The 15,730-nt window shown below is 32.1% G+C and overlaps 2 protein-coding genes and 1 pseudogene across 2 annotated transcripts; 1 reads left to right on the plus strand and 2 right to left on the minus strand.

The window, feature by feature from the left end:
* Positions 1–1,692: 1,692 nt before the first annotated feature.
* Positions 1,693–4,988, plus strand: LOC115719028 (non-structural maintenance of chromosomes element 4 homolog A). Its single transcript, XM_030647905.2, has 7 exons — positions 1,693–1,957; positions 2,044–2,124; positions 2,230–2,452; positions 2,571–2,682; positions 3,296–3,509; positions 3,595–3,686; positions 4,575–4,988. The coding sequence occupies exons 1-7, from the start codon at positions 1,837–1,839 to the stop codon at positions 4,788–4,790; spliced, it is 1,059 nt and encodes a 352-aa protein (XP_030503765.2). The 5' UTR covers positions 1,693–1,836; the 3' UTR covers positions 4,791–4,988.
* A 1,285-nt stretch (positions 4,989–6,273) lies between these two features.
* On the minus strand, positions 6,274–9,930 carry LOC115719029 (enoyl-[acyl-carrier-protein] reductase [NADH], chloroplastic). The gene is made up of 13 exons (XM_030647908.2): positions 9,684–9,930; positions 9,347–9,593; positions 9,122–9,231; positions 8,959–9,014; positions 8,507–8,591; positions 8,354–8,401; positions 7,973–8,047; positions 7,782–7,893; positions 7,629–7,680; positions 7,475–7,526; positions 7,335–7,392; positions 6,729–6,827; positions 6,274–6,639 (listed from the first exon to the last, which is right to left on the minus strand). The coding sequence occupies exons 2-13, from the start codon at positions 9,585–9,587 to the stop codon at positions 6,482–6,484; spliced, it is 1,146 nt and encodes a 381-aa protein (XP_030503768.2). The 5' UTR covers positions 9,588–9,593; positions 9,684–9,930; the 3' UTR covers positions 6,274–6,481.
* Positions 9,931–12,316: 2,386 nt separating this feature from the next.
* LOC115719030 (zinc finger CCCH domain-containing protein 14-like) lies at positions 12,317–15,603 on the minus strand (annotated as a pseudogene).
* Between the last annotated feature and the right edge of the window lie 127 nt (positions 15,604–15,730).

The following is a 15,730-nucleotide window of genomic DNA, read 5'->3' on the forward strand; positions in this document are numbered from 1 at the left end:
AATTTACCTCTAATTTTATATTTATTTGAAACATACCTCCTTTTATATGTATTGTACCCAAAATACCCTTACATAAGAGAATCACATGAAGAGTATCTTGAAGTGACAGGGACAAAATTGGTACAATGTTTAAAAAAAGAGGTAAAAATGATAGATTTTAAAAAAGAAGGTAAAAATAAAAGAGGACAATATAAAAATGGTATAGAGTGTAATTTCCTCATTTATTTTTGGGTAATAGTGTTCTATATTTGAGAATAATACTACTAACTTTTGGTGTAATTATATCAAAATAATAATAATAATTGGGAAATGTACAAAAATACTTAAATTTAGGTTAATTTTTATAAAAATACTGTTACACGGAATTTTTTTCAAAAATACTGTATTTTTATAAAACACCAGCAAAACACATAACAAAACAACAGTAGAACAACTAAAAAACACCAGTAGAACACCAGTGAAAACTTAATACAGTATACTGCAGTATGAAACTTATAAAAAAACACAGTAAAAAAGTAAAAAATACCGCCTGACAGTATTTTTATAAAAAAATGACAAAAGTTAGTATACTATGTAAATTTTCCTAATAATAAACACTACTAACTTGTGTGTATTGGATTGTCTATGTTTTTTGGATTGTCTATGTTTTTTTCTTTCCAAAAGGTTCCAATTTGAAGATAAATCATTTCACAATCTCTATATTTTACAATTGAGAAATGATTTGTAAATTTAAAATATATAAGGGTTAGTTTGGTATATTATATTGTATTGTATTGTATAGTATTATATTAAATTATATTTTTTTGTAATATTTGTATGTAAAACTATATGTGGTATTAAATTTATAGGCACCTAAATATATAATATAGTATAAATTAAAGTTTAACATAGTCTTATATAAAAAAATATGATATATAATTCAATTCAATATAATATGACCTAATGCGACGTTCCACACGAGCCCTAAAACTGTTAATTAATCATTTGGGTAATTAGTAGCATAAAACCTAAAGTTTTTTGTTTGTAAGTTGAATAAATTTAAGAGTAAATATTATTTTAGAATTTTTATTTTGCAAAAATTACCGATTGGATTCTTTAATTTATTAAATAATAAAATAGAGAATCTGATCAATAACTTTTAAAATAATATTTACTCTATATTTTAATAATTTTTTTAATAACATAAGTATCTAATATTAATAAAACTATAATTTGTCTATAGGATCCCATTTAACTTAGTTTTTAAATTTATTAAAAAAAATAGGGATATTCGTGGATAAGCTACTTAAATTTTAAATTTTTTAATACTTAACTACAAAAATTGACTTTTTGAGGGCAAATTTATCTAAACTCTCATTCCATTTTGCTCCGTTCCGTCTAATTTTAGGGGTTTTTTCATTTTTACACTTCAAAACAGTTTTTTTTTTTTTTTTTTTTGCATTTTTACGGAATTCTACATAGAAACTCTTATTGTAACTAGCGCTCCAACCTAATCACAATAAAAAATCGTATAGAAACACCTATTGCAATTAGCGCTGCAACCACTTTAGAAACCCAAACGGTAAATTTGAAAAAAAAAATAATATATGAGTAATTCCCATTAATTATAAAAATATTATAAAAATAATATAAAAAAATTAAAAATTAAATAATAATATTTGTGAACTGATTTACTTCTTCAGCAATTAAATTAAATAATAATAAATAAATAAAAAAGTTTAGGCGGGAAAATGACTCTTCTTATTCTTGTTCTTATATTAATCAAACTCTTCTTCTTTCTTTCCAATCACTTTCTTTCTCTGTTCAAATTTTAATCTCATTCCTTTCCCAAAAAACATGGAGAAACCACCACTCAAACGTCCCAAAAAGGAATCTTTTCATCACGATCATCATCGTACTTCCGAACACACTCGACAAATTTGTAACAACTATCGCAGTGTCTGCAAGAGAATCCAAGGTAACTACCATTTTTATACATACATATATATATGTTTCTATGTATATTTGGTTATAAAGTATTGATTTTTATGATTGTTAATGAAGAAAAAAGAGATGAGTTGACAAAACCACAGTCAAAGAAATTCAATGTGATCATTGATGAGGTAGAAACTTTATTCAAACAAGGTTAGTACTTTGTTTTGTTTCAGTTTTTGTTCAAAGTTTGAATCTTTATTATCTGTTTGGTTGCTGAGAAAATAAGGGGTTTTTATTTTCTTGGTGGGTTTTCAGTTCAGAAGCCAAGGGAACAAGTGGCAGATAGTGAAGCATTGTTGGGTCTTGCTAATACACTTGCAACATCTGCTAAATCACATTCTGTTGGTGGTTTTACATCATCTGATTTTGTTACTTATTTGTTGAGAAATTTTGGGAAAAACTCTTCTGAGATTGATTGGAATGGTGTTGGTTTATCTGTTTCCAACATTTTCATGAAGGCCCATGGCTCTACAACCTTGTGAGTATTCATATATATATATGTATAATTTGAGTTTCTATCCTTAATTTTGCTATCTTATATAAATATATATATAATATATATATTGTGCTTATTTATGTTATGTTATGTCTCAAAGGGTTGGACCAATGAGTACAGCTATGGAGAAGTGTTTTTTAAAGGCAACAATGAGGAACCCTAGAACCTATACAAAAAGATCTAGGCCAACAGAAACTTCTCAACCAGAGAAGGTAAAAAGTTTTCATTTTTAACTTTTAATGAAGTGTTTTGTCTTGCTCTTTTGGTTGTCAATCTATGCTGAGTATGATGTTTTAGTCCAAATTTAGTTGGAAGAAATTGTGTAATATGTATTAGGAGAAGGGCATTGGTAATTTATGTCAATTGTTTTTAAAAGATGAATATACCAAAATTAGTGGAAAAAGTACAATTTTGAACTAACTTACTTAAATGAATAGTATTATACTAAAAGAGTGTAACTTTCTTGTTTTAGTCTATATCTGTTTTGACTTTTGAGTTCATCACCTAAGAGGGTTTCTCCAACAGTAGGAGTACTATAGTTTCTAGTCTTCAAGCATTGTTTGGCTTGACTCTATGACTCATGGCTTGACTCTATAACTATGAGTCAAAAGTTTGGAAGGAATTAGGAGAAGGGTATTGATAATTTATGTCATTGTTTTTAATTAGTAATTACTTTTGTTTAATTAGTTAGTTTTTCTTACTAAAACTAGTGAAAAGGTACAATTTTGAACTAATTTGCTTAAATAGTATATGTGTGTTTTGATTTCATTTCACCTAAGATTTGAGTTTCTTGGTCTTCAAGCATTGTGTGTTCATGTGTATCAGTTTGATGCTGGAACAGAAGAGAAAACCGATACACACGACGATATCTCAACAATGTTTAACATCTTGAAGAAGAAGCCTGGAGTTGTGAAGGAGAGTTTGATACTAAACCGAAATTCATTTCCACAAACAGTTGAGAATTTGCTTGCTTTGTCATTTCTAGTAAGAGATGGCCGTGTTGGAATAACTGTTGACAAAAATAGTCGCCAACTCGTTTGTAAGTCTACTCTACTTTTTATCAGATTTTAATAGTCATTATTGTGTTTATCCACCTTAATTGTCCCTTATTTTTGTTGCTTTAGGGCCAAGGAACTCTCCCGATGCAGATTCAATTGCGTCAAGAGATGTTAGCTACCATTCTTTTATCTTCAGACTCGATTACAAGGATTGGGAGGTATAGTTTGTATGTCTTGAATTTAAGCTTTTATGTACTTTGAAATACTTCATAAAACCGATTACTTGGTTTGGATTCAATCAATGTGATTAGTCCTACCCCAAGGCAAGGAAGAGCCTTAGTTGAATTTTCACAATGAAATGATTGTGTTACCTTCATTTCTTTCAATGAACACTCAAGAACACTTGAGCCTAGAACTAGCCATCTATGTTGATCAATCTTAATGGTTTCTTGAGTCTTTGGAAGAAGTTAGTTATAACTGAAAACTAACTAACTAACTCGAGTCATTAAAGGGGCGTTTAGTATGAGGTTTAGACTTTGTGTGAATGAGAATATCAAATTAAATTAAATTTAATAACCAAATGATTTGTGTTTCTAAGTGGATTCTACTTTTTAAAACTAAAATGGTAGTAATGTTACCCCTTCAACACTCGGGTTTTATATTTCTTTTAAGTTTACTCCTTACAACTCAAACTTACATAACAAACATTCCATGTGAAGTTTGGTTGGAAGGAATAAAACTATAGCTAGAATAAGAAATGTAATAAAAATTGTTTTCTTTCTATTTTACTCTATTTTATTATCTCTAACCAAACGTCACCTAAGTAACCAATCTTAGTGAAAGTTTTTGATTAGACAAAGATCTAGGAACCTTCGCAAAAGCGCTTAAGAAATCTCAATCAAACATATCATAATGAATGTTGTCCTAAATTTATAAGTACATTAAATTATGTCACATTTTAAATTCTAGATACTCATTTTTCGTTCATGTTTGTCATAATACGTAGTGTTAAGTTAGTTATGACAGTTGGTACTCGGGTTTTAGAGGTTAAGTTAGTTGCTTACCTCTCATAACTAAAATGGTTACAACAAGTTGTGTAATTGTAGCTAATGAAGGGCGTAGTGGCGGTTGGAGAGGAGCTGATGCCACACCGGGGAGGTGTCCCAGTTGCCCGGGTGGCTTCACCGATAAGAAACATCTCGAGGAACAGGACGGTGGCGGTTGCAGAACAAATTAGCCCAACTGTTGTGAAAGTATGTTCTGAGAAAGAATACAATGCAGCAATTCAGAATCAACCATTTGTAACTGTTGTGAAAGACTAGATTAGGCTTTACATAACAAACTTAATTATGAGATATTATCTTAATTATGGTGCTTCCATATTGAGTTATTTTTTAACTATAACAAACTTGTTGTGTATTGTCTAATTTGGATGAATGAACACTAGTTTATGTGATATTTTGTTCTCTTGTATATTTTCATAGTTTGAGAGGCTTAAATTCTTGATAGCTTTTTGTGAAGAGTTTTTCTTTTTGTTAAATATTTGATACTCACATAATACACATTAATAATTTCCCCTCACATTAATAAAATTCTATGGTTACCATTTCTATAAAAGATTATTTGTAATTCGATATCTTTTTCCACTATTTATATAAGTTGGTGTTTTTATAATGTGAAAATAATAATTTTACAAGGTTATTCAAATTAGAAGAAACTAGGTATTCGCGGGCACGCAGGGTGGATAGTATGGGTGGTGACTTATTTTTTCAAATCAAATTACATATCTGCTTTTTTTTTTTATTTTCTTAAAATGCAATTGCACTGCATGATCAAAACCACAAAACTACATTGTAAAAATATGGTGTGATGTGTTGCGGTTTGAGTGATTTATACTGTTATTATTATCAAACATTACAATAAAAAATCAAAAATCAATTTTATATGTTTTAACAATACAAAAAAAAAATGTATGTATAGAAATTTTCTACTCCGATTACATATATACTAATCGTTAAATTTTTATATTAAATTATCCTTAAAAAAATATGTAATATATTATATATATTTGATTACAAATATATTGTTCATACATTTGATTACATATATTTAAAAAAATAAAAATTAATAACTTTGTAATATATAGATATTAACCGTTACTATTAAATTTAAAATCACAAATTGCACCGCATCGTGCAGTTTGACGAAAATACAAACCATAACCACACACAATCCTAGAAGAAAGAGCCTAGCAACATGGACATTGGAGCATTGCTATTGTTTTATTGTTTGCGAATAATTAACTATTTTTGTAATAATTATTAAATTAAAATATGTATAATTTAATATTTAATAAGAAAAAACTCTAAATAATTCTTGATGAACATTTTGTACGGTATGGATACTTTTTCAATTTAATTTGGTAAGCATACTTTTTTCAAATATCATGTTTGGTATCCCACACTGAAATATTATGTGAAAATTTTACAGCCTTCCCTTCTCTAATATGGTTTTGTATTTCAATTTATAATAATATTATTAAATTAAAATTTTAATTTAAAAAATAATTAATTTTAAATAAATGAAAAAGAATTGAATTATGTATTTTAAAGGTGTATTATATAGTTTATACTTTATTGTATTGAGAGAATCTGGAATAAATATTTTATTATTTTGGATATTTTTGTTATTTTTAATGTTACTATTTTTTTTATTCTTTTGGTATGTTAATATTTCTCTAACAAATTGTTAATTATTTTCTATATAAGGTGTGTGATGTAAATTTTGAGAAAAAAAAAATATATATACTTGGATCCTTATTTTTCTCTCCTCAAATTCATGAAAAGTTTAATAGTACAAGAAAATCTTACTCATAAAATAATAATAATAATTCCAACAAAACAAAACAAAACAAAAATACTAATAATACCAAGTCTCACAAGATACCAAAAATGTCAAGTGTTTTAACTAAACCGTTTATTAAAACTCAACTCAACCTAAGACATATTTGTTCTTAATGGTTCTCATCTTTGGGAATATTAAGGTCTTTAAATATTGGACTATCAACTCCCACACCCATTGCGTGAAGACCGTTGTCGACGTAAATAACAGTCCCGGTGATGGCAGAAGCCAATGGCGATGCCAAGAACGCAGCTGTGTTTCCAACCTCATCTGTTTCGAAAAAGCATTTTGTGTAATTCAGTAAGTAATTCGCTAAAGGAAGAGAAAAAAGTTTCCGAGTTAAAGTGTTTGGAAGGTACCTGCAGAGAGTTCTTTTTGCAATGGTGCATTGGCTATTGAATAGTCAATCATCATGTCGATGAAACCGATCGCTTTTGCAGCACGGCTTCTCAATGGCCCTGAGGAAAAATCGAACGAAACGAGCAAAGTTCTTTTAGTTTTGCGGTTTGTATAGTTCTTCAAACACAACAATATCAGGTTCATTTGTTATAGCATTATATTAGACAAATTACAAAGAATTAAGTCACTAATAAGCGACGTTAAATATTTCCCTCAACTTTGAATGTTAGATTAAATAATTAGCAATTTTACCTCGAAGTATGACTACTATCATATTTTGCCCTCCGAACTTTTACCATTGTCAAATCATCATGCTACCTTTTATTAAAAGGTCATGGTTTGACAATAATAAAAATTCGAGGTGCAAAATATGATAGTGGTCATAATTCGAGAAGTAAAATAGCTAATTATTTAACGAAAGTCCTTCGAGAAAAATATTTAACATTTAGTAATAATTTAGGTGCATGATTTTTTTCAGCCAAAGTGAAGAGGAAAAAGTTCCTATTTATTCAATCACAAAATACAAAGCACAAAAATTGTCTTATGAAAAAAGAGTGATAAAGTACCAGCCGAGATCGTGTTGACTCTAACTCGGTGTTTTCTACCCGCTTCAAAAGCAAGCACCTAAACGAATCGACATATGTATTAGCAACGAATATAACTAATCAGAAACAAGCATTTTAACACAAAAGATAAGAGAGCACACCCGAGTATCGCTCTCAAGAGCGGCTTTTGCAGAGCTCATACCTCCACCATATCTAAATACGAAACTCCGAATTTCAATATTGCACTAAAAGTGATCAAGTGAAAATATGATAACACTTGCATCAAAGTGAGGTGAGCAATGGATGAAAAATTACCCGGGAATTATCTTCTCGGAAGCAATATAGGTAAGTGAAAGCGAAGAACCACCTGTAACACAACAAATTTTACTTACAAAAGTCAAAACCAAAATTTCAAGCATACTAACAACATGAACTGCGAATTTGGCTCAACAAAACAACGAAACATGCCTGGATTTATTATTGGGACGAAATGCTTGAGAAGCGAAATATAGGAGTAACTCGACGCAGATAATGCTGCAAGATAACCGTTTCTAGAGGTCTCTAGCAGAGGTTTTGTTACCTAATATGAAATTACCAGATTATTAAGCTCCCCCAAAGAAAATTAAGCACGAAAATACAACAAGATGAGTAAGTATTACTTCTGGTCCATTGGCAAGAGAGTGAACAAGAATATCAATACTGCCAAAATCATTCTTTACAGACTCAGCAACTTCCTGCAAAGCATTTCAAACAAGCATAAAAATTATTACACATTTTCAGAAGAACATATATAGAGAGAGAGAATTTCTTAGGTGTGAGTATCACTTTTGACCCTATCATCGGTATCTAGAGAAACTATATTCTAGTTATAGTAGGCATCCTGCAAGTTACCGAGAAAAATAATTTCCAACTAAAGTATTTGAATCATATTCTCGGCACCTAAAACTATTCAGAATTTCCTGAAAAAACGAACAGAATGCAAACTATAACTATAATGTACTCCGTCAAAACTTTGGCTCTTTGATGTTGCTAATCTATACCTGAACTGTCCACTTACTAGACCCTGCATAACGCTTGTTCGTCTTAATCTGCATCATCAACACGAAAAGAAGATTAATTTTTTAGCATATAGTTTTTCCAATTTTCATATTTGTTATTATTACATAAACTGTTTATAGTAGGAGATTACATACATCTTCAGGTACATCCTCAAGGTTGTCAAAAACTGCATCCAAAGGATATACTTTAGTTATCTCCATTAAAGAACCATCTGGCAACCTGAAACATCATATCTCTCACAACTCATTTCACATACACATATATATAATTATAGGAAATTTCTCCAGAGCATCTAGAGTATATTATAATTTTAGTAAGCATTTTATTCATTTCCATAAAATTATGTATAATTTAAGGTGTCGTGCCGAAAACAGGATTCAAATAGTCAGTTGCACGCATGTCTGTTATATTTTATATGCAACTATAGTGTCATATAATAAAAATTAAAATATAATTTCTCTAGGTGCCGAAAAAGGCCCGAAGAAACTACGGTAGGAACAAAAGTGATGTCCCACCTAAGAAGTTCTATTAAATATGATATACTTTCACATAAAATTGGTACAAAAAAACTGGTGTAACATCTTACACTCGAGACTCATCAAATTTCCCTCTTCTAAGGCTGGATTCAAAAATGTTCAAGGCCTACACAACAAAATTGCTTATTCATTAACAACACACATACCATTTCCCAAATCTGAAAAAGAATTTAAACAAAAACCCCAGAAATTAACAAAGATTTGAGTACTCACAGGCACCCAAGTTCCCACAAGAATTTCAGCACCAGCAGCAGCAAGAGCCTTTGCAATAGCCCAACCATAACCATTATCATCAGCAACACCAGCAATAAAAGCTCTCTTACCTAAACAAAACAAAATCCACTTATCATATTAGCAAAAATGTCACATTATTAAATTTCATTGAGACCCAATTACAAGAAAATGACATTGATAAAGAAAAGAGAGAAAAGGTGAAACCTTTGAGATTAATAGGCAAACCAGAGACATGGGTATTGTTTGTTTGAGACATAGCCTTAATAGCAGAAGATTCCTTAGCCTTATTCTTATCAAATTTAAGAGAAGAAGAAGTAAAGGAACGAGAAGAAAACGATGAAATGTGAGAAGAACTTGAAAGCTTAGACCATGCAGCTCCTTTGAATGTGGCTTTTCGAAGCATTGCTCCACTTGCTGCTGCTGTTGTTGCTGCTGTGGTTGCCATTATATTCTGAAAAAATGAGGAAGAAAAGCTTAAACTTTTAGACAAATTTAAGCATGGAATAGCAAAATGGGAGAGAAAGTTTGAATTTTTACTTACAAATTGAGGAGAGGAAGTAGTAATAAGGAGATGAAGAAGAAAAATGTTAAATTGATTTGGGTTTCTTCTCTTTCTATCAAATCTCAAAAGGTTTTTGGAATTATTTTTTGTTGCCCTTTTGGATTTGGGATCATAAATATTTGTACTAAAACCCTGCAAAGTTCCAACTACTATCTTACTACCAACAGCATTGAGTTTGTGAAAAGTGAAAACTTTCAAGTTTATGATGGGTTGGGCTTTACAACCTTTTTGGGCCCATCCTATACTCTTAGGGAAATTTACAAAAATACTGGATTTCGGGTTAACTTTTACAAAAATACTCACACGGAAATTTTTTCAAAAATACTGTGTTTTTATAAAACACCAGTAAAACACAAAGCAGAACAACTCAAAACAACAGTAGAACACTAGTAAAACACCAGTAGAACACCAGTGAAAACTTAACACAGTATACTGCAGTATGAAACTTATAAAAAAACACAGTAAAAAAGTAAAAACTACCGCCTAGCAGTATTTTTGTAAAAAAATAACAAAAGTTAGTATACCATGTAAATTTCCCTACTCTTATTATTGTAGGAGTTTTTACAAAAAAAAAAAAAAAAAAAATACTGCATTTTAGGCAAAAATTTATAATTTTACTGTGACACGGAATTTTTATAAAAATACTGTCTTTTTATAAAATAATTATAAAACAACAAAACAGAACAATTAAAATAATAGTAGGACAACAAAAAACAACTGTGGAACAACTGTAAAAACTAGTACACAGTATTTTTTTTAAAAAAATCGCACCACAGTAAAAAAGTTAAAAATTTCATTATATGGTGTAAAAACTCCATTATTCTATTCAACCCATTATTACCATAATTAATTAGATAAAAGTGAGTGTTAAATAATGGAGATTACTATTTGGTACGGTAAGATAAATCAATATAATAATATGACATTTTATAATTGATTAAGGTTTTTCATATTATTTGTAAAATTATAATGTGAGACTTGATATTAAAACGTACCAGTAACAATATACGCCCACTTTAGTACTTTGCTTAGCACTTTAAGATGCCACCTGATAGTAATATCTAATACATTTATGAGATGTCATTTTACAAATGGCTAACGATATTCTATAATAGTAATTAAGGAGAAATAATAACTACAACACGGATCTACTGACTTATGTTCGCCATGTAGCATTCAGAACAAATAATTATAAAATTACGTCAATTCTTCCACATATCATGAATAACTTAAAAGACATCTTTATCTTTTTTTTGAAAAATTAAATCATATAAGATTTAATTTCACTAATAACGATATAACACCATCATCACTAATATCTTTTAATATTTCTCTTAAGATATTATTTTTGTACTTTTAAGACTTTTTATTCACCAAACTTTAATTATTTTTTGTAACGTCCCCGCTTCAAGCCTCCATTGGGTCCTTACACCCACGGACTAATGGCTCTTATACACGGGTACGCCACACTCGTCGCTTCACCGGATCGATGGATCGACCCTACGGACCAACACGAGTGTTTCCGGCGTGCTTTGTCCTCAGCTCACACGCATCCTGGGAAAACTTCCCAGGAGGTCACCCATCCTTGAAATTGCTCCAGGCCAAGCACGCTTAACTATGGAGTTCTTTCGAGATGGGCTACCGAAAAACAAGATGCACCTTGTTGACATAGGTAGTACCAATCAATCCATTTAAGCTCTCTTCAACTGTGTAGTCCCATACCTACACAGTCTCAGAATCATCCCACTTGACCTTCCCAGGCGGTGTGGGATTGCACGGCTACCGGTGTTTCCCCTTACGGATCACGGGACTACTGACTGTAACAATCACCCCCCCTTACGGGGTTCGACGTCCTCGTCGACCACACTTCCGGCTGGGTCAAGGCTCTGATACCATTTGTAACGTCCCCGCTTCAAGCCTCCATTGGGTCCTTACACCCACGGACTAATGGCTCTTATACACGGGTACGCCACACTCTGGCTGCTTCCTGGATCGATGACTGACCCTACAGACCAACACGAGTGTTTCCAGCGTGCTTTGTTCTCACTCACACGCATCCTGGGAAAACTTCCCAGGAGGTCACCCATCCTTGAAATTGCTCCAGGCCAAGCACGCTTAACTATGGAGTTCTTTCGAGATGGGCTACCGAAAAACAAGATGCACCTTGTTGACATAGGTAGTACCAATCAATCCATTTAAGCTCTCTTCAACTGTGTAGTCCCATACCTACACAGTCTCAGAATCATCCCACTTGACCTTCCCAGGCGGTGTGAGATTGCACAACTTACCCGGTGTTTCCCCTTACGGATCACGGGACTACTGACTGTCACATTTTTACATTTGAAACAACATTATTATTAGTACTTTTATAGCTTGTATTGTAGGCATGTACTTCACATCTTCTAAAATCAAAGAGGTCTTAAATCAAAACCAATTCAATTATCAATTTAAAAGCCAATTTTTAAGAAAAGGTTTTGAGTAATATTTCATCACCTTCATTATCATCATTTGAATCCACAAAACTTTGGATTAACAAAGCTTTTAAAAGAAACCAACACATACAAAACGAGTGGAAAAAAGTGAAGAGAAATAAAAAATTAAGAATTCAAGAATATCAAAAAACCTACTTTAAAACTCAAAAAGCTGCAAGATTATAACAATCAAAGAACATTTAAAAGAAAACCAAAAAAGGCTACAAGATACATCAAAGAGTTTTTATCCTAGAAAAGATTGGCACAAATATTAATTTTAGACCAAAAAAGAGAAAAGAAAAGGCAAAATTATATCCCAGAAGACTTGCGCAATTCATGAGCTCCATGGGCAAAGTGGCACCTATCCCCAAATGTGCATGAACCTTTATTAAAGTTATCACATATTTTGGTCCTAAAATTGCTTCCCATACCGCCGGAGTGACCGCCACTGCCGCCGCCGCCTCCACCGTGATGGTTCTTCATGTGATTTGCAGCCATAGATGACCCGACGTTTACGATGAGCTCGTGAACCATTGTACTAGCTTGCTTAATCTGGTCGAAGGTTCCCTCGAGCTCAATATTCCTCAAGTGAGGGTCTGTTTCGTGCTCTCTTATTGCAAGTTTTGCTCCTGTGGCTCGGCATATTTGTTTTGAGTTCACTCCATTTTTCCCGATAATGGCTCCGGCAAGAGAAGAATCGACACTAATTTTGGCTGTAGATGATAATCCAAAACTGGCTGCAGGACCGTGAGAAGATGGAGGCGGTTCCATCCTACCACCCATCCTGCCGCCGCGGTGATCATCGTATGATGGTAATGTTGGCTTGCCAAGCTCCCATTCCCCGTGAGCGAAATGGCATTTTTCACCGAATTCTGACCTTCTCCTGAGCTAAACTTGTTGCACAAACGGGTCTTGACAGCTGGAGGAGAGGCGCCATCTGGGTAAGATGGTGGAACTACAGGGTTCCTATTGGGTGGAGGGAGGGCTGGGCTGCCACCGGCATTGATTAGTTGTGACACAACCTTCAAACCGCCAGGAACGTAATGCAAGAAATGGCAATTTTCACCAAAAGGGCACCCGGAAGTACTGCATAGAAGTATTAATCAAATGTGTCAGTTCAAAAGTTGCAAATAAATAACAGTGAGAAATGGACCGATTTGGAAGAGAAAAAAAAAATAAGAAAATCTATGTAATTTGTACATCTCTATTATCTGCCAAAAACAAGAAAATTGAAACTATGAATCTGTTAGATATCATGAGGTCCTTTTATTTGAAGAGTTTATAATCTTAATCCATATAAATAAATAGGGCATATAAACAAAACAGCAGGAGTTTAATAAATGTTAAAAGGACTGGTTGATTAACTTGTACAACTTTATTAAATGTTTTCTTGAACCCCATGCAGCCAAGTAAAAAATTAGTACAAGTGAAACAGTTTTGTTGCTGGTAATCCAAACGAACACGCATTAAATCATTGCAACAAAGTAATGTAAAGATGGGAAATCATAATTGACTTTTCCTACTTCATTCCAACTAAAAAGATTCTGAGCTTACTTAACAAAAAGATTCAGAATATACTCTGCACCCATGAGGAAAGAAAAGAGCTCAATAGAAAAATCAAATGATTAAGAAAACAACTGAAATAGCTTAACCCAAACCAAAATGCATGCCGCAACTTGTCGTGACCTTGGAGTTAAAAAACAATGCGGAAATGCATAGTTCACATTGTTATTCATCACATAACATGAGAAAACAAGAGAAAGGAAAAAGGAATACACCGGCGAAACAGCATACCAAAACACAGAGAATGCTAATGAAACAAATGTAGCACTAAGTTGCACACAAATCTTATGTTCCTTTAATATGCTGAAATTGCAGATTTATACTCCAAATAATGCAAAACAACACAGCATATCGTGTAATTATTCTTTCTCCTTTTTTAGCCTTTCCACTGGTTCCATAATTGACGATATATGCAACAATTTTAAATCACACAACAGAGAGCTTAGTAGGAAAAAAAAATCTTTCCATCCCGATTGAAACAGCCTCCCAAGCAACGTGAAGCTATGGGATTGGTCAGCAGCCTTGCAGGCCTGCTCACCAATCCCGAGCCCCACATGGCTCAGGAGGCCGCTCATGGTCGGGATGAAAAGCAGGATTCTATAATAGGCCACTACGCTTTTAACTAGAAAATAAGTTTCTGCATTTCATTCAACTGCATTAAAATTTAGATATATTCCAGCAAGTAGTTATGAACTACATCTTGTCATTCAACCGTAATCTGTTCATAGTCTTTGTTATCATATGATTAGAACAGAGAGTACAACAACCTGTATCACAGCTTTACATGCTAATTCCATTAGTCCACATCATAATATTTTAGTTCTAAATATTTTGTAAAAGATTTTACTTAAATTAAATTGTTATGAATTTATCATCAATAGGGAAAAATCACATTAGACTACTTATATTTTAGATAAGTTTAAGATTTGAACCTGAAAAACTTTGTGCATGGCTTCGATTTGCTTCCTATACCAGGTGTAAAGGTCTCCATTTCTGTTGAGAGCATTAATTATTTCCCTCAGTTACTTATTAATCTTCACAATTTTTACAAATATTTAACACCACCATCTTATTCTTATTCTTATTATTACAAAGTTCAACTAGAATAACCCTTATTAAAATAAAATCATTTCTGAAGTATTTTAGGGTTTTTGAGATTTAATCTTCCTCTCTCATTCACTCCATTTCATCAGTATTTTATACCAATTCAAAGTTCTATCTTCACTCTAAAATCAAGCCAATTTTCACCAAACAAAAAAATCGAAAACTAGACTCCAATACTCAAATTCATAATTAAACTAATAAAAACTCACTTATCCAAAAAACACCTAGTTTACTCAGATCGAATAACAGAGAGAATTCAAGTACATATATATATAAAAAGAAGTAGAACCCGGCTTAGATTCCTTGAAACAAACCCCATTAACGATTATATACCAATATATAACTAAAATAAAGCCACAATTTTCACCAAACAAAAAATCGAAAAACAGACTCCAATACTCAAACTCATAATTAAACTAATAAAAATTCAAGTAAACATATATAAAAGAAGACGAACCTGGCTTAGATTTCTTGAAACCGCCGCCATTGCCATGAAAAGAAGTATCAAATCTCGCTCTCTTGCGACCACCTTCATACTCCATCTTATAGCTAAATTCAAAGACTCCAAGCCACAAATACGAAGAAGACGAGTACAACCAAGAGTGAGAGTGTAACAAAAATGGCGGAATCTGAGAAGAGAGAGAGAGAGGTGTACGTAGAGATTAGCTAGGGTTCGAAGTAGAATATTTAGAGAGAGAGAGAGAAAGTAAGAAAGAGCGGAACTGAAAATTAGATTTAAATATGGTTCATTTATTATTTTGACGTAACGTAACGTAATATTAATTTATATTATGAATTTATGATCTTTAAGGTGAGGTCAGGTTGGGGGTCACGTGCTCTGCGTGTGACGTTACTCTTTTTATTTTATTTTTAATATTGGAATTTTGG

This window comes from Cannabis sativa, chromosome 2, assembly GCF_029168945.1.
Source record: "Cannabis sativa cultivar Pink pepper isolate KNU-18-1 chromosome 2, ASM2916894v1, whole genome shotgun sequence".
Taxonomy (NCBI): domain Eukaryota; kingdom Viridiplantae; phylum Streptophyta; class Magnoliopsida; order Rosales; family Cannabaceae; genus Cannabis; species Cannabis sativa.